This window comes from Protopterus annectens, chromosome 5.part1 (assembly GCF_019279795.1).
Source record: "Protopterus annectens isolate FY-2018-M chromosome 5.part1, PAN1.0, whole genome shotgun sequence".
NCBI lineage: Eukaryota > Metazoa > Chordata > Ceratodontiformes > Protopteridae > Protopterus > Protopterus annectens.
Genome location: NC_056736.1, coordinates 560,811,097 through 560,831,199, shown reverse-complemented (window position 1 = coordinate 560,831,199; position 20,103 = coordinate 560,811,097). Strand labels below are relative to the sequence as shown.

General features: G+C 44.4%; 1 protein-coding gene across 1 annotated transcript in view; it reads left to right on the top strand.

Moving 5' to 3' along the window:
- The window catches only part of LOC122803530 (ADP-ribosylation factor-like protein 13B), an 817,640-nt gene that overhangs the window by 321,582 nt on the left and 475,955 nt on the right, over window positions 1–20,103 (top strand). The window contains exon 3 of the mRNA XM_044073180.1: window positions 17,924–17,994. Within this exon, the coding sequence (XP_043929115.1) occupies window positions 17,924–17,994 (71 nt within the window). The remainder of the gene's footprint in view (window positions 1–17,923; window positions 17,995–20,103) is intronic.

The window sequence follows — 20,103 nt, the reverse complement described above, 5'->3', positions numbered from 1 at the left end:
TGACTGACTTTAATAATTGGCTTAGTTTCTAGTATCATTGTAAGGGGGTGCAATATTTGTCAGCATGGAAGGAGATGGTCAACAGGTCATGATAACCAGTAAAATGTGCAGACCACACACAATAAAAACGAAGTGCAACCAAGGAATAAAACTGGAAATCCATTTTATTAAACTGTAGATGTTATGTGAGCCTATCTCGCCTACATTCAATACTGATGGGCTCGGAGCCGATCCCTCGGCTCCGACTCGGCACGCTATGCTATAGAGCGAGGCCTCTTATTGGCTGAGCTATTTCTTATCCCAGGATGCACCACCACTAATCCCCCAGATCTCGTTTGCCGCTTACAAGCTAGGACGTGGTCTCAAACTTGGCTGGGCTAAGTACTGTTTTATTCAGGCTTTTTCTGTTAGGATAGGATTCCAGGTGTTTCCGTATCTAGACGACTGGCTCCTAACCGCCACCTCCAAGCATCTACTATTGCGGAGCCTACAAGCCACTATATCACTGGGCAATTCCCTTGGAATCATTTTCAACTGGCCAAAGTCTGTGTTGCTGCCATCTCAACGCATAAGATTCATAGGGGTAGAGATAGACTCAAACCGAATGCGGGTCTATCTACCCACAGACAGGATACAAACCATACAGGCTCAAGTTCGAGCCTTACTTCCCAGATCCAAAGCCCCAGCCAGAATGGTCCTGCAGCTATTAGGATCCATGTCAGCCACGGTCCTTCTAGTTCCCCTGGCAAGGTTGCACATGAGAATTCTCCAGTGGCTTCTTTCAGCTCAGTGGTCCTTTCAGGAACTCCCAGTCAGTCACCTCATATGGATCACGGAAACCTGCAAACGGGACCTTCGCTGGTGGCTAGTGCCCTCCAATTTGGATCAGGGACGACCCTTTGTTCCACCTCCTCCTGCGGCCACTTTGACCACGGACGCCTCCCAGATGGGGTGGGGGGGCATTCCCTGGGCAGGTCAGTCCAAGGCAAATGGCACCCAGAAGAGACCCTACTTCATATCAACATCCTAGAAATGAGGGTGGTGCTTCTGTCCCTTCAAGCCCTTCATGATTACCTCCCTCAGGGCGTAATTGCCATTCACTCAGACAACATGTCAGTTGTCTGGTACCTGAACAAACAGGGAGGGACCAGATCCTATCCTCTTTGCAGAGAGGCCATGAGAGTTTGGGAATGGGCAGTGTCGACCAAACACTTTCTAGTGGCTACTCATATCCCGGGCAAGTCCAATGTGATAGCCGACAGACTGAGCAGAACCATCCTCTCTCCTCACGAATGGTCTCTGAACATTACAGTTGCAAATCAGATTTTCAGCAAATGGTGAGTTCCGTGTTGCGACCTCTTCGCGACTCCACTGAATGCGAAGTGCAAAAAGTTCTTCTCCCTCACCCCAGCTCCGGGGAAGAGCCCCATGGACGCACTAGCCCGTCCTTGGCCCACCGGCTTGCTTTATGCCTTCCCCCCAGTTCCTCTCCTTCCCAGGGTGATCCAAAAGGCATCTCTCTTGGGGAGCAAAATGATCTTAGTTGCTCCTTACTGGCCTCGTCAAGTATGGTTCCCCTATCTCTGGAAATATGCTCTGGAAGGTCCATGGTTCCTGGATCAGATCCCAGACCTTTTGGTTCATCAGTCGGGACTATTCCACCAGTCCCTACACACCTTAAAATTGACGGCTTGGCTCCTCCTTATCTTCGGCCCACAAGTCTGCTACAAAGAAATTGTATTCTAGCAAATGGAAAAGATTTGCTATTTGGGCTCAACTCCGGGGCCTGGATCCCATCACTATTCCCGTATCAGAAGTGCTGAAATTTCTAACTTCTCTTTTCAATCAAGGCTCTTCAGTCTCTACCATCAAGGTTCAATTGGCAGCTATTTCCAATTTTCACGAATCTATAAACCCACCTTTAAGGAGCAACAGATTGTGTAAGACCTTCTTGAAAGGTGCTGCGCTTTTAAGACCTCCGATTTCTCATCCTGCTCCTCCATGGGATCTCGATGTGGTGTTACGCGCCTTAACTTCCTTCCCCTTCGAACCGGCAGCGACATGTGATTTAAAATTTCTATCGTGGAAAACTGCCTTTCTGGTGGCGATTACTTCTGCCAGAAGGGTTTCAGAGCTTCAAGCTTTGTCTGTAAAACCTCCGTACTTGGTTTTTCACAAAGACAGAGTATCTCTCAGGCCAAATCCTTCCTTTGTCCCTAAAGCTTGTTCTAGTTTCTGCCTACAACAATCATTAGAACTTCCAGTCTTCTTTCCAAAGTATTCTGCCAATTCAGAGCACTGCCCTTTGGATTCACCACAGGCCCTGGGGTGTTCACCAAATGCATGGCAATTGTGGCAGCTCACTTGAGATTCAAAGGATCCAAGGTGTTTCCCTGTCTCCACGATTGGCTTCTCACAACCCCAACCAGACATCAACTTCTACAAACCAGGGATTACTTGCTTCAGATCTCCAGCTTCCTTGGCATTACAATAAACCTTGCTCCTGTACAGACTCTGGAATTTAAAGGAACTCAACTGGATACTACAACTCAAGTGGCATCATTACCTCTTCATCAGCCATGGGGTTGGGAAGGTGGCCTAATAGTTAAGGTGTTTGCCTTACAAACACAAGGTGCAGGGTTTGAGTCTCAGAAAGGATAACTGGCTAGGCTTAAAATGGCTCGCAAGGGCAGTTAGCTTAGTACTAATCTATGAACCTATGAACCTATCACATCACATCATTGAGAAATCAGGTGTGGGACATACTGTCTCATCCGTCCCGTCCAGCAAAACTATTGTTACAAGCTCTTGGGTCAATGTCAGCTGCCATTCTACTAGTTCCTCTAGCAAGATTCTTTATGCAAATCCTTCAGTGGACATCGGCGGTTCAGTGATCCAGTCTTTACTGGCCTCTATCATATCCCATAAAACTCACTCCAGTTTGTAAACATCATGCTCACTGGTGGATCCAGTCAGACATCCTCTTTCTGGGCAGACCATTCCTCCCCTCCATAGCCACAGTGACCATCCTCCTAATGTTACAAACCTTTCAGAGCTTTCTCCCTCTAGGTACTGTTACAGTCCATGTGGACAACATGTCAGATGTCTGGTACATCAACAAATAAGGAGGAACCCGTTCCGACACGTTGTCCAAAGAGGCCATGATGGTCTGGGAATGGGTGATCTCTTCAGACTGCTTTCTTATTGCAGCGCACATACTGGGGAAAAGCAACATGCTAGCAGACAGCCTCAGCAGTTGCATTCTGATTCCTCACAAGTGGTCTCTCAATCAAACAGCAGCCGCTGGGGCCAGCCTTGTTGTGACTTATTTGCTTCTCCCCTCAACACACAAGTGCAGCAAGTGCTTTGCTCTGATCCCCCTTCTGGGGGAGTCACAGGGGGATGCTGTGATTCATGATTGGTCCCCAAGTCCCCTCTACTCCTGTCCCCCTCTTCCTCTGATTCCGAGGTTCCTACATAAAACAAGCATGCTGAAGTGCTCAGTTATCCTCATTGCTCCCTTCTGGCCTCAACAGGTTTGGTTCCCCTTTCTCTGGTCTCACTTGATATCATCCATGGATACTGGAACCCACTCAGGATCTCCTGTCTCATCCTTCAGGAATTCAACATCCCAATCTCCCCGCCCTCAAACTGACAACATGGTTTCTTCACTTCCGGTGATAATCAGATAGTCCAGGCTCGCTTCCCCAGTCTGTGACATTATCTTAGCCTCTCTGAAAGCATCCTCCAAGAAAGTTTACAGAAGCAAATGGAAAAGATTTTCTGTTTGGGCTTCCAATCACAATATCAACCCTATTTCAGCATCTACTTCAACCATTCTCCTATTTCTCACTCCTTTTTTTAAGGAAGGGGCTAGTTTTTCTACTATTAAACTTCAGTTGGTAGCTATATCCAATTTCCATGCCGGAAATGAATCATTATCTCTGGCATCTTCAAGACTGTGTTAATCTTTCATGAATGGAGTCTTCCTCCTTAGACCTCTAATAAAAGATCCCTCTCCTCTTTGGGATTTGACAGTGATCCTTCAAGGGTTAACTCAGAAACCCTTTGAACCACCAAACAAATGTGATATGAAGTTTCTTTCTTGGAAGACAATATTTTTAGTAGTTATCACTTCAGCAAAAAGAATTTCTGAACTCCAGGCCTTAGCAGACAGACCTCCATACCTCATTTTCCATAAGGATAAGGTGTCTGTTCGAACCAACCTTTCGTTTTTGCCAAAAGTGGCTACTGAGACTAACATTAACCAGTCCATTCAGTTACCAGTTTTCTTTCCAAATTTTACTAATAAAGGTGAATACATGCTGCACCTGCTTGATTTTCACAGACAATTACATTTTTATCTTCACAGAACAAAGCAGTACAGGAAGTCTGGTCAGCTGTTTGTGTCCTTTTCCCCAACCTCTTGGGTCAAGCAGTTTCCAAAATTACTCTAGCCAAATGGATCACTTATTGCATTTTAGTAATTTATTCTCAGAATGGTTTGGAGTTTCCTCATCCTCCTAGAGCTCACTCTGCTAGATCTATGGCTACTTCATATGCTTTTTCCTGAAGAGCCACCATTGATGAAATCTGTGCTGCAGCCACTTGGTCCAGACCTCATACCTTTGTTATGCGTTACAAGCAGGGCCGGCCTTAGCTGAAAAGGCACCCTAGGCGAAGTAGTGCTCCGGCGCCCCCTTACGCCCTACCCACAACATACTCACAAAACAACCCTATTTGAGCCACACCCACAGGTAGGTCACTCCCCAAGTAAGCCACTCCAGTAATTTCCTTAAATCATTTAAATGCATAAGAAGAAAAAGATACCTTGTAATGTAGTTAAACTGCAACTACCTTTGTGTACTTATTTCCTACTTTAAATACCAGAACTGGATCATAGTCAAATAGGGCCCTAGGCAGGGTAATAGATTGCCCCCCCTCCCCGAGCAACCGCTCTTGCAGCGGCCCCCTCCCCAGCCATTCCAGTGTTCCATTACTTGGCTGTTTCTCACCAGTTACCATACACACTGTTCAAATCTATCAGTGTACATACTGTTTTCTTATTTACTTCCACAATGTTTAGACATTGAAATAAAATAACACAAACACAGATAGCTGTTTGCTAAACAAACAATACAGTCTTGCAATGAATACAGACTTAGCATGAGCAGTAAACTTCTCTGCCCTTGAAACTCATACTCATTGAAACGGCAAAACTCACATTCATTAAAATAGCATGAAAACCCAAATTCATAGAAAATGCATCTGGCCAGTGGAGGATTAAGTTTACCTTTGGGCTGTTTTCCAAACAGACTACTTGCACACATTTTTTAAGGCCATGCATACACGTATTTGTTTTTTTGATTCATCTTCCTGACTGTATTAAATTATATTCCTTGTAATATACAGCACCACTTGTTAGAATGGGTTTTAAATTTGTAGTTTTAAACATTTTTTTAATAAGCAGTGAAACAAAATGTATGAACCAATAACTACCCATTTCAGAAAATGTCAACCATAAAAGGCCACTCAAAACTTCTGTAATTACAATCCACCAATGTCACTCAATACACACAATCTCTGCAGAAGAAAAACTATCTGAATAATTCTACATTAAAGAAATCTGTAACTAATGAAGAGGTTGCTACTGACAAACAACTTTACATTTTAATGTTTTATCTATAAATTCAGTGCCTGCTGCCCTTGAAGAATGAATTGTCTATATTACATTAAAAATTGGTAAGTTAGTTATATTGCAGTAGGAAATAACAAACCAACAAGTTCATAGTTACTACGTATCTCATACAAAGGAGGACATACTCAGGAGTGTAGAACCCCTTTCCCCCTTATAATGCAAACAATCGTATAGGCACTACAATATCAGCACTCCATTTCCATGGTGTGGAGAGTAGAATCCACAGCCTTCTGCACCAAATGCAGTTATGCTACCAACACTGCTTTCAGATTCTACAATACAGTGTGCCATTTGATAAACAAAAAACAGCTATTTGCACTTTGAAAACAGACTTAGCATGAGCAGCAGTAAACTTTCTTCATCACTTGTGTTTCAGCTGTTATTTATAATTGATTATTTTTTATTATGGTAAAACTAATAAAAAAATTTCAAACAAGAAAAAAATGATCTGCTTTTGGCACTACAATTATGAAGAGTATGTTCTCTTATTGTTAACACCTGATAGGAAGAGCTTGAATGTGTCCTGAGTTGCAGATGATGTACCCACTCCTATCAGATAAGAAAGTTATGTACTTATACAGGGAAACTAATCACCAAATCATAATATTCATAATACATAACTGTATTACAACAGAGTTACACAAAAATCCAAAGGACTGGATTTTAAAATTTGGCAATATAAAAAGGTGAATTATAGTAAGGTTCTATCACAAACTAGAAGGAGAAACAATGAAGAAGAATCAAAACCACAAACACACAGAATGCATACCACTGCAGGCGGCAAACCTACAAAAACAAAAATGGAAAGACTACTTTTGTTAGAATTAATAGAAAATATCAAGGAGTGCACATTGACATTCAGGAAACAAACTTGAAGAGAGATACAGAATTATGTCAGTTAAAGTAGAGGGAGGCAGACATCAGAAAAGCAAAAGCCTGGTGTGAGGAAACAGCAACAACCACCAAGATGAAAGGAGAGAAAAACATGTTACAGGTGCAGAAACAGTGAACATAAGCCATCAAAAGGTACTGAATTTAGACAAATGGGAATGAATTAGAAGCTAGATCACTACAGAAAGGCAGACATAATGAACAGCTACATCTTATTTGAGCAACAATTATGAAAACGATTTGAGTAGCTCGTTCTACAATGGTGGTGGACTGTTTTGACAAAATATCTGGGCCATATTGGGGATTCTAGAATTTTAAAATGAAAAAAGAGGAAAATTAGTGAACCCCATTCCCAATCACTTGAATAAGATAGGTCGTGATTAGATGGTGACTCTTTACTGTTGAAGAAAAGATTGGATTTACCTTCAAAAGACAGGCCTGCAGAAAGAGAAGGGAAACTACAAACAAGTTAGCCAGACAGCTGTTGTAAAATGAAAAGGAAGTCACTTCAGAAGGCTGGAAATACTTGCTGAATATATCAACTTGTGAAGCACAGGACTCAAGTCTCCAGATTTTTTGATGTTGTGATCCTGATCCTTAGCCCTAACCTTAACCCTAAGAAGTATATGGATGTGGATGTAAAGATTCTACAGGTAAGTAAATAACATATCCCATCCATCCATAAAGCCTTTTCCCCCACCTTTGCACTTCTGTTCAGTGTGTCACATCGACATTAAATATACCTCACAAAAATTAATGTAGAAATCCGAGACGTTAGTGGTGGATTACAACACTGTCAACAGCCTTGGTAAAAACAATAGCTGTGTAAAAGGACATACAAAGTAATGGCAGAGGGTACTGACAGGGCAGTTAAGGTCCATCAGCTGACTCTATCTTGTACACTCTATGAACAAGGAAATAGGGATGTAGTGAGAAAAGGAATGTCACTAGAGATGCTGCAGAAGGTTGATGAAAATGTCCATGAATCTCAAACGATGAACAATCATTTGAAATCTGTCCTTAATGATATCTGGAATTGGCCCAGTGGTGCGATCATCTAATGTTACTGTTCTAATAATCATTCCGTACTTCAGAGCAGCTGGACACTAACTTCCTTGGTTTAGTTCCAACACTATGGCCCTTCTGTCCCACTATTATTGCTAACATTACCAGAAAAGCCACCTACCCGCCAACATCTGATGTTAAGTTGTCAATCTCGCCTTCATTCTTGCTGGATGGGTTCGGAGCCGATCCTCGGCTCCGACTCGGCACTTGCTTAGCTTGAGAACTCCTTTTACCAGCTCGAGGCAACCCTATATCCCATGATGCAAGGTGAGACTACCTCAGATCTCGTTTGCCGCTTTGCGAAGAGGTCTCTTTTTTGCCAGCTCAGGTGAGTTTGAATTTTCAAACAATTTAGTCAGGGTTTTTCTCTCCCTTTCTTCTTAATAATCAGATAGTGTGTAGTTTTTCTACAGCCCACCCTATTTCCCCTTTAATTAAACTTTCAAGTTAATTTGTAAAGTTAATAATTTTTCAGTTAGGCCTAGGCCTCTCTTTCTTAATCCCTATCTGTGTGTGTGTTTTTGGGATTAATAGTGTGACTGTTCAGTGTGTGTGTGTTTTTGCTTAGACTATGTCTAGGGAAGGAAAGGTCTCAGGCTTCAAGAAGTGTGACTCGTGCTGTCAGAAGATGTCTCTGATAGACGGTCACACTTCTTGTGTTTACTGCCTGGGGCCTTTACACCTGCAGGACTCCTGTGCTATATGTCATTCTTTTAGCCAGAGAGTCCTGCAGGAGAGGAGGAACAAGTTAATCCTCCGTGGCTTATTAAAGCCAGAAGGTTCACCCACTAAGACTGGGTCGAGTAAACCTTCAAAGCCACCTAAGGTTCAGGCTACAGTGGTTAAGCCTTCCCCGGTGGCTCCGACTCCTTCGGAGTCGAGATCGGCTCCGGCTGGAGCCGATCTTTCTTCCTCTGATGTGGTAGTGTTGGTTCCTACCGGCTCCGACACTCAGTCTACAGTTGCCTTGTCGGCTCCGGCTGGCGCCGACGTGTTATCCAGTATCGGAGCCAAAAAGCCTTCGGCTCCATCTGGAACCCAGAGGACGTCGGCTCTGATGGCTTCGTCCAAGAAGAGATCTCGGTCCCCTTCTTTGGAGTCGATCCACTCGGCTCCGAGGTCTCCTCTTTTGTCGGAACGGAGTCATCGGAGCCGATCTTCGAGATCTTCCAGGCTGTCTGACCATGATTTAGAGAGGGTGGTAAGCAGGCTGTTGAAGTCACAGGCACTAGCCCAAATGCTCCATAGCCCGTCTCAGCAGACTTCGGCTATTGCTCTTCCCCTTGAAATTCCTCCTCCGACTCTCCTCCAGAGTTCGGAGCCGGAGCTTCTCGGGACAGCGACCGTGTCGGCGCCGGAGCCGATACATCCCCTTTCGGCTCTGTCGTCTTCAGCTCCGATCTCCTCCATGAGACCTTCCTTGGAGGGATCCGGTCGTCGAGTTTCCCTTGTCGGCTCCGAGGGGGCTAGTGGCATCGGACCCTTGTCCGACCCCGCTCTCCCTCTCGGGGCTTCGGCTTTGGTAAGCTCGGCACCAACATCGGCCTCGGAGCCTTCTCTCTCAGTGGAGCCGGGAATTCCTGTTTCTTCGGAACGGGAGTATTCTGGCCTCCCTGGGAGAGGAGCCTTTGAGGTGATGAGGAGTGTCCTGGCACCTGAGCCAGGTCAACGGTCCATCCCTTTAGCTCCTCCCTCTTCGGTGCCTGTTGATGTCTCTTGCCAGCCTCTTGCTCTCAGGCCCAGGGATCCATCGCCCCAGGTTTCCCCATTGGGAATAACTTCCTCTTCCGAGGTTTCTCCTGATCCCGCAGGGGAACCCCCGCAGAAGAGGACGTGTAAGAGGAAACACACAGACTCCCCTGAGTCTACAACATCTGATACCGACTTAGATGAGTCGGAGGGTTCCCCACGGTCCCCCTCTGAGGATGTCTCCTTTTCAGACATCCTTGAACTCCTCAAACAGAGGGGGAACTGGCCTTCCATTGACCCCTCCGAGGATGAGTAGGTATACCTGGAGGCTTTTGGATCCCGACCCTCCACCTCCTGGGTGTCTCCGCCTTTCGACCCACTTATGCAAGTAGTGGCTCGGAAGGCGTGGGCAGCCCCAGATTCTGTGGAACCTGTCCCCAGGAGGCCATCCAAATTTATTACGGCCCCTTCAGACAAGCAGTTTCTTTCTAAGGGCGTCTCTGTGGATGCTATAGTGGTGGCGGCGGCCACCAAGAAGGAACTTGCGGATCCTTCCGTGCCTGTCCATCCTCCTAACAAAGATTCTAGGACCATGGATAGGTATGGTAAGTGGATGTTTTCTTCAGCGACCTTTGCTATGCGTTCGCTGAACTACCTTTGTCATTTCACCAGACTTCAAAGAGATATTCTCAAGGAACTAGGTGAAGTGGTTCAGGATCCTTCAGCTGCTGGGGCTCAAGACAAGATTGCCTCACAGCTAGCAATCCTAAATTCTTTAACCAACTCCTCCATGCGGCTCATATCCTATGCAGCCGATGGAGCGAGCAGAGCCGCAGGCACAGGAGTGGCTCTTAGACGTCAAGCCTGGATGCGGCTTTGTAATTTCACGGACCCCTTTAAGGCGTCCTTCACCAATACCCCCTTTGACGGTTCGGCTTTGTTCGGACCTCAGGTGAAGGAAACCTTGACCAGGTGTGAGCAAGATGGCAAAACTCTTTCTGCCGTAGGAGTCCATTTTTCCACCCCTTCTAGACCCTATCCCAAGGGTCAGAAAGGAGGAAAGATGTGGTTCTGTAAAGCCCAAGGAGCAGCGCCGGACACACGTGGTCAGTTTACCCCCAGAGGCAGAGGGGGTAACAATAATACACGCCGCCCTAGAGGCAGGAGGGGTCCCCAGAATCAGGGCAACAGGGAGTCTCTTCCTGATAAGCCCTTTCAGCATCCCTGAGGTGTTGCCCGACTGTCCACCCTTGGAGGCAGTCGGGGGAAGGATATCGCTGTACCCAGTAGCCTGGCGTTCCCTCTCACAAGACATGTGGGTACAGTCGATCATATCTGAGGGTTACAAAATCCCCTTCGAAAGGTATCCCGTACCTCACCAATCCCTTCCAGACATCTCACCCGGTCAAAGGGATTTGGCAAAACAGGAGGTTTCAAAGCTCCTAGAAAAGAGCCGTCCAGACTGTTCCAGCAGACCAAGTAGGATCCGGCGTCTACTCGAGATTCTTTTTGGTCCCCAAAAGGACGGGAGATTGGAGACCGATTTTAGACCTGAGCAATCTAAACAGATTTGTCAAGAAGGCAAGATTCCGGATGGTCACGCTTCAGTCCATTCTGCCCTTTCTGGGCAAGGACAACTGGATGTCCTCGATAGACCTTCAGGACGCGTACTATCACATAAAGATACACAGGCGCTCCAGGAGGTTTCTCCGCTTTCGGCTAGGGACCAGTCATTATCAATTCAGAGCCCTGCCCTTTGGCCTCACTTCAGCCCCCAGAGTGTTTACCAAATGCATGGCAGTGGTCACAGCTCATCTGAGACTTCAAGGATTCCAGGTGTTTCCTTATTTAGATGACTGGCTCCTCTCCGCCACCACCAATCATCAGCTTCTTCAGAGCAGAGACTACACTCTGCAGCTTTGCAAAAGGTTGGGAATATCGGTGAATTTCGAAAAATCTTCTCTGCTGCCTTGCCAATCTATCACCTTTATAGGCGCAGAGTTAAACACCGTCAGTATGTTAGCCAGACTAACAGATCAGAGAATTCTGGACATCCAAAAATACGTTCGGATTTTATTGCAGAGCAGCAAAGTCAAAGCCAGATTGGTTCTGAAGGTTCTAGGTCTTATGGCTGTGGCCATTGTACTTCTACCATTAGCTCGCTTCCACATGCGTCTTCTGCAGTGGATGTTATTCACTCAGTGGTCGTTCCAGAACCTTCCCATGAGGCACAAAATCTTGGTTACACAATCGTGCAGGACTCATCTAACCTGGTGGATATCTTCCCCTCTACTTCATCAGGGCCGACCATTTGTTCCCCCTCCTCCGGTTGCCACAGTCACTACGGATGCCTCTCTGATCGGGTGGGGGGGGCATTATCAGGGCAGGATGGTCCACGGGACTTGGCAACCCATCGAATACCATCTGCACATAAATGTCCTGGAGATGAGAGCGGTGCTTTTAACGTTGCAAGCCCTCAACGACTTTCTTCCCGCGGGGACTATTGCAGTTCAAACGGACAACATGTCTGTGGTCTGGTACATCAACAAGCAGGGCGGGACCAGATCCTATCCTTTGTGTCGAGAAGCTCTCAGACTTTGGCAATGGGCAATCTCCTCTCATCGGTTTCTGATAGCAACGCACATCCCCGGCAGGTCCAACCTCTTAGCGGACAGACTGAGCAGAGCCATTCTCATGCCTCACGAGTGGTCTCTCAATCAATCGATAGTGGACGAGATATTTCTGAAGTGGGGCACCCCTTGTTGCGACCTTTTTGCTACTCCCCAAAACAACAAATGCCCGGACTTCTTCACCCTCTTTCCCCTATCAGGCCAACCCCTGAGAGACTCTCTAACCCAGGATTGGCCCCGGGGACTTCTGTATGCCTTTCCTCCTTTCCCCTTAATTCCACAGGTCATTCAGAAAGCTACCGTTTTGAGAGCCAAGTTGATTCTCTTTGCCCCTTACTGGCCTCGACAAATTTGGTTTGGGACCCTACATCGTCACCTCCTGGTGCAGCCTTGGCATCTGGACCCAGTTCCGGATCTTTTGATCCACCAATCGGGTCAACAGCACCGGGCCATTCGTTCTCTCAACCTCACTGCTTGGTTGCTCCACTTCCTTCCCTAGCCAGGCTTCCTATGATCTCTGATCCTGTCAGAGATATCTTAATAGCTTCTTTGAAGTCGTCCACCAGTACGGTTTATGCTAGCAAGTGGCAACGTTTTTCCCTTTGGGCAAACTCCAGGCACATTGATCCCTTTACTGCACCTGTGCATTCTGTTTTAGATTTTCTGGCTGAAGTTTTTCAGTCAGGATCTTCTTCATCAACAGTCAAAGTTCAACTGGCGGCTATTTCCAAATATCATGTTGGCTTGCAAGATCATAACATTATGTCACATAGACTATGCAAAGCCTTTCTGAGAGGAGTTTTTCAACTAAAGCCTCCAATAAAACATCCTCCTCCAGAATGGGATCTGAATTTGATGTTAGCATCCTTGATTTTACCCCCCTTCGAACCGTCTGCTTCATGCTCCTTGAAGTTATTGACCTGGAAAACTATATTCTTACTGGCTGTCACTTCAGCAAGGAGGGTATCCGAGATTCAAGCTCTCTGCATCCGTTCCCCTTACTTGGTTTTTCACAAGGACAGGGTATCCTTGAGAACAAATCCATCCTTTCTTCCCAAAGTTGTTTCTCAAACTAATATTAATCAATCCATCGATCTACCAGTTTTTTCCCAAATTATTCTGACAGAGCTGAACAAAAGCTTCATTTTTTGGATGTCCATCGTCAGCTCAGATATTATTTGCATAGAACTAAACAATTCAGGAAATCAGATCAATTATTTGTCTCCTATGCAGAAAACAGGAAAGGTCTCCCAGTATCAAAAGTGACCTTGTCCAGATGGTTATCTTCCACCATTTCTTACGTGTATTCGCTCAGAGGCAAGCAACTACCCTCAAAACCGAAGGCACACTCAACCAGGAGCCTATCCACTTCTACAGCTTTTCAGGATAGGCTACCCATTGATACCATTTGTGCAGCAGCTACTTGGGCCACTCCTCATACCTTTGTCTCTCATTACAAATTAGATTTGGCCTCCAGGGACAGAGCCAGTTTTGGTTCCACAGTACTCAAGAGTCTGTTCCATTGAGCCACCCGGGATACAGGTGCTAGGGACGCGGTCCCGTCCAGCAAGAATGAAGGCGAGATTGACAACTTAACATTTAGAAGTTATGTACCTACCATAATGTTCCATGTTAGTTGTCTTCTCTCGCCTTCTTTCTTGCGTCCCTCCCTCCTTCCCCCTGGCCTGGACAGATCTTGAAGAGTTTCTCTTTATCAGATTCACTCTCCTTAGTTCTTTAGAGAGTCTATCTTAAGAACTTTTTGCCTAGTTCTTCTAGGCTACTTTTGCTCTTCCTTTGGGATTAGTATTATTGGCAGGGTTATTTAGCTACCAAACGAGATCTGAGGTAGTCTCGCCTTGCATCATGGGATATAGGGTTGCCTCGAGCTGGTAAAAGGAGTTCTCAAGCTAAGCAAGTGCCGAGTCGGAGCCGAGGATCGGCTCCGAACCCATCCAGCAAGAAAGAAGGCGAGAGAAGACAACTAACATGGAACGTTATGGTAGGTACATAACTTCTAATTTTCTCTTATGCTACTCTAGGACTCTCGATTTTTCTTATACTGTCTTCTTTGCTTCCAGGCTCAATGTCACTTCTTCTGAGCTGAAAATATTAAGCTTACTCTCAACAAAACTAGATGATCATAATTTAGGTAAGTGGTTGTGATTACTGGATCATTAAAAACCCACGTCCATGAACCTGAAAATTTCTTCTTGAACTGGTGTGACTTTGGATGTGATTGTATTTATTAATGAAGTGGCAAAGGGCAAACCTCATTGTATGTGGATGGTGAAAGACTTACTAACTAGATCACAAAGAGATTTTTTTAAATGTTTTTTGTAATGATACTTGCAGATACAAGATGTTGACAGATACAGGGTGTCCTCCTTCAGTCATAATTATGAAACTATGAAACTCCCAGGGGTGGGGTGTAGGGCAAAACCCTCCTCATTCCAGTGTTGGGGACATGTACCTGTACCTCTGCTGGTAACAATCAGTTCTGGGATTCCTGCATCTTGTATGCAAGAAGGCATTACTCTTATCAATGGCCCACTTGGAGGAATGGTCCTTCAATCTGCCATCCAAGATCATACATAAACACACCAGCTTTTGAAAATGGACATCACTGTATTTTCTCAGTAGCAGTGGACTCTTATGTGGATAGAAGCTTTGTAGTAGTGTCAGTCAGTGTTTGCCTCATGTACAACCTACATTATTTTTTAGTTCTTTCAGAGGAATAGAATAACTGACATAATTCATACCATGTAAATGTTTACCCAAGGACATAAAATTAGAAATGTAAAACAAAGATGTAAGACACCTAAAAGTGTGCAATTGCTATTAGTAATATAAATGTACTGATTACTGTTCTCTGTTTTTCTTTTCAAATTTTCTCACTAGATTTCCTTTGAAAATGGTCTCTGCCCTTAGGATTTTCCTGGTCATGAAACTTTAAATGAATAAATACATACATACATAGAGATATTAGCAAATAAACACATAACGCCTTTGTAAATAACATAAAAAATGCAAAAATATTTTTTTTCCTACAGATTTCATACAGATCTGCAAAACAGTAAAATGTACACATCTACACGGAGAGCATGGAACCAAAGTTGGTAACTGATAGCTTAGATTCAATTAAAAATGTAAATAAATGCATCTCATTATGAAAATTCACAGATATGGTAGATTAGGAGGGGTGGAGTGCAGTATTTTAAACAAAATAACCAAAAGAAGATCTTGGGAATGCATTTATTTTGGATTAAATTAAATTAAAAAAATTAAGAAAACCAGAGTTATGCTGTGACACACAAACGGGATTACCAATACAAAGAAAAAAATGTTGTACCTGTCTTTACACACACAGTGAGATCCCAACTTAAGTGTTGCCATTCTGCAGACACCAAAGACAGAAAGGATGAAGCTGTCTATAGGAACATATAGTTCACGGCAAAAGCAGTAAGAGGAGAGAACAAACAAATGTAGGATATAGATGTTTGAAGAACTGTGGGAGAGGAAAAACATAACAGACATACTCAGGAATTTTAAAGTTGATAGCCCAAGAGATTTAATACCTTTCTGAAAATGAACTACATGTGAAAAACATTTTAATTGAGGTTGTAGGAAGATCTGAGCAATTCAAGTGTGGAAAAAAAAGTGCACAGAAAGGGTTGAGGATTCATGGAACAACCTTTGGAAAAAATGTAGATTGCAGTAGCTGTGAGGAAATATAAGGCGGCATAGAACACCCATAAAGTTGTTTTGGAAATTATTATCAGTTGAGCAATACAAATTACCTTACAATGATGGCATATTCAAGGGGGAGGTTCATAGGCAGACTAAATGATTGCTTATTCTGTCATCACATGCAGAGATTCTACATTTAATTCAAAACGCCCATCAAATCAGCAGCATTTAAATACCCCATTAGTCACTTTCAATAATTTCCTTATAATACAAAGGAAAAATAATCACAGCTCCAAAATGTAGCAAATAGCCTGCAACATCCGAACTCCACCAAATTTAAAAAACAAAACTGGTCACATTTCAATTTCTCAGATAGAAAATTAACTCCAAAATGCTAACAAACTGTAAAGTATGGAATTCTGATTTTACATAAAGAGCTGCTAATAGCTCAGCATCTGTTCAATGTTGAGGAATGAGCCGATTTTAACTCAAGTTTACCTTAAATCTACATCAAAGGTATAAGTATTTTTCTTAACAGTTACGTAAGATAAGTATTGGCTCTTTGGCTTGGCATTACATCCACTGCTTAATTGAAACAGTAAGTGATGGGATTCTAACACAAAACGTTCTTTTTTAATTTCTACGCCAATGTAGCTAGTTTTGGGGAGAGAACAGCAAAGCACAGGGTGCATGCACATCATGTTGCACTGTGCATTTCCTAAGTTGTTTTGCGAGTTTTACAACATTTAAATTTGACTATTGCTTCCATTTAAATCTCTCACCTGTTTCAGGCACTCCTGCTGCTTTTCAGGTCCCCCACACGGCCCCACAGCAGTCTTTATATTAGTGTCGGTCTACGTGTGAATGACGCGCATGTACTTCTCCTTAAAGGTAGTGGAACGAAGATTTTTTTTTCTTTTGTAGTTGTTGAAGCTTCCTGGCCACACTGCAGGTATAAAAGTGGGAGGGCACTCGCCCCTCCCCTTCGTTCGGTGCCCTATGGTTTATTAATACATTTATACATTTTAATTAATGTACTTTTCTTATTATGCGTTCACATAATAAGAAAAGTAAATTAATTAAAATAAACGAACACAAACTGCGCCCTTTCCTTGGCTGGTCTGTATGGCGCCCTAGGCGGTTGCCTAGTTCACCTATGCCTAAGGCCGGCCGTGATTTCAAGTTAGACACTGGTTTCAGAAGCAGATTAGTTTGACAGTGCTCCTATGTCCTATCTTGAGGGCCTCCTGAGAGTTACGTAGCTGGGGACTCTGACCCAATCGTGAGGAAGAATGAAAAGGACAACATCAGATTTAGAAGGTATATACTTACCATAACTTGGCATCTGTGTTGTCCAGTTTCATTCTTCTTCACTTTCCCTTCCAGCCATCCCCTGGCCCTGTCACTCCAAGAAAGTTTTTTGGATGATATGGGAACCATCACGTTCCTGGTTTGAGCATCAATCTTTCTTTGTGTCTGTTTTGTCTCTATAACACAGTAGGGGTAAGGCAGCAAACTCAATCTGAGGAGTTGCTGATGGAATAGGGCATTGTGGGTAGAAGGAAGAGCTCAAGATTTGGATCCAAAGTCTTGTACATGCGGCCGAGTAAGACCCGAGGATCGAATCCTAGACCCATTCATGAGGAAGAATGAAAATGAACAACACAAATGCCAAGTTATGATAAGTACATAACTTCTAATTATATCTTGTTACCAGAATTAATTGAAATGTCTTAAATGAATACTGTGACTAGCAAAAACATGATTTCACTTAGTTGTTTTTCCTCAGCTCTTAATTTTCCCATTTTTGCCATCAAGAAGCAGGTCATAACATGTACTTCTTTGAAAATGTTCATTTTCTTAATGCTTTCTGGTTTAAATTAAGGTAAGGAAATAAGTACCAGGTATTGCTAATAACTGTAAATAGGGAATGTGGTAAACAACTTTCTACCATTACCTAAACTCTTGACCCAAGGAACTTGTGTTTGTGTTTTACTTCATATTTATTAACATATTAACTGTTGTACTGCTGTGCTGATGATTTAGATACATGGACACTGAGGGCATTGCACTAGAATGATTATCAGTTGAAGTTCTGTAACCATGTCACTGTGCCGTATGTTTATTATTTGGCAGAAGGTGAATAATTAGTTGTAGACTTGGAATTAAGAGATCAAAAGTGTTCAAGACTAAGGCAACTACATTCTAAGGATTTTTTGAAAGTGTTATGTTTATTTATTTATTTATTTATTTATTTCAGAGAAGAGGTGTCCCTGTTAATTGCTGGGCTTGAAAGCAGAGACAGATCTATAGTACAGTCAGCATTTAAAGGTAAGGAATGATAGGTTACCTGAATTAAGCATCTTACCCTTTTTCTTGTATCTTTGATCTTTCATAGTAGTTTTATTTTCTGCTGCAGTATTTTCCTTGTACAGTCTGTTTTTTTTTTCATCTGTAGGGTCTTTAGCTTGGTAATATAGCTTCCCATGTATGTCTTTCCAGTAACGTAACCTATGAGCACTGTTCCTTTGCAGGTACCATTGCCAGCTCACATTTCTCTAGAAATGATGTAACCCTTCTCTGTAACTCCCCTAACTGCTGCCTGAGTCGTCAGTCATTGTCTCATTTGAAGGGATGAAACATTCAGTGTTATGTTGTCCCATCTCGCCTTTGTTCTTGCTGGTTGGATCAGCTCCGACTCAGCCGATTTACTATTGCTCGAGAGCTTTTACTGGCTCAAGGCTATCCCTTATCCCAACATGCCTAGCGGCAGCTACCCAGATCTTGTTTGCCGCTTGCAGCATTGAGATTGCTACTACTGGCTCAGGCTAAGTACTTTGTGCTTTTTTGCTATTTATCGCTAATTTTCTAATTTTTTGTGGTTGTATTGACTCATTAGAATGTGTATCCCCCTTCAGTCTAACAACCCCTTTCTCTGTTTGTTGTGGTGCTTTAGGCTCTCGTTTTTTTCCTCCTCAGGCCTTGCTTTCCCCTTAGAGCCCATCTGTATCCTCAGAGCCAGTCCGGACTCATAAGAGAAAAAGGTCTCCTTCTTTGGCGCCGGTACGCTCTGCTCCACAATCTCCTCTGCTGCAACCTGGAGCGGGCAGTCACTGGTCCTTTTCACACTCCTCTCGGTCCTCCAGACTCTCGGATCACGATGTGGAGAGAGTGGTCAACAGGCTCCTCAAGTCACAGGCACTTGCTAAATTACTTTCGAGCCCAGCCCATAAGGAATTGGTTCCTTTGGCCCTCCCAGCTTCTCCATCGATTCCTCCTCCGACTCTCTTGAGCTCGGAGCTGGAGTGCATGGAGGTCGTGGAGGTGGAACCGTCGGCAACGGTTTCTTCACCCTTATCGGTTCCGTCGACCACTTAGATCTCTTCGATGTCTCAGTCCATCAAGGGATCTTGGCGCTGAAGCTCTCTCGCTGGCTTCGAGGAGGGAAGTGGCATCGGATTTCCCAGGGTTGGGAGGGTGGCCTAATGGTTAAGGTGTTTGCCTTGCAAACACAATGTTCAGGGTTTGAGTCTCACAAGAGATAATTGGCTAGGCTTAAAATGGCTCGCAAGGGCAGTTAGCTTACTACTAATCTATGAACTATGAACTTTTGTCCGACCCCGCTGTCCCTCTTGGAGCTTCGGCGCAGGTGAGCTTGGCTCCTACATCAGCCTCGGAGCCTGCGGCTCCTTTGACTCGGGACAGTGGTGCCTTCGAGGTGATGAGGAGCGTGCTGTCTCCTGAGACTGCCCCACCCTCAGCTCCATTGGCTCTTTCTCCCTCAGTGCATGTTCCTGCCTTTGTCTCTCCTCCTGCCACCAAGCGTAGAGAACCTGTGCCCCAAGTCACCCCAATGGGTGACCCCACCTCTTCTGAAACCTCCCCCAAACATTCGGAGGAGGTCCCTCGGAAGAAGAAATGTAAGAGGAAGCATCTAGACTCCCCTGAGGCTATCTATCACTTCGGATACAGACTTGGATAAATCAGAAGGGCCCCCACAGTCCCCCTCTGAGGATGTCTCTTTACAGATGTCTTGGAAATCCTTAGACAGAGGGGTGGCTGGAAGTACCTAGCCCCTTCTGAGGACGAGTCTGTCTACCTGGATGCATCTGGTTCCTGACCAGACCTCCCAACCGTTCCGAATTACTCAGTTTTTACCAAGTTTTGGGGTCCAAATCAAGGGGTGCCACAATTCCCAAGTGGCACCCCTTCATTTCTGATTTTTTTTTTCTTTTGGTTTTCTAAATTTTTAAAATATCCCGCTGTCGGTGCTGACGTCATCACGTGCGCAATGACGTCAGCGTCGTCAGGCTACCAGCCAGTCGGAATTGAGCTCAAGGAGCTTGCATCATCATTTCTGGCTGGCTGGCGGTTAAGTTAATGGCGGGAATTGCAAGCAGCGAAGCTGAAGAACAGAAGAGGCAGACGGAGCAGGGATTA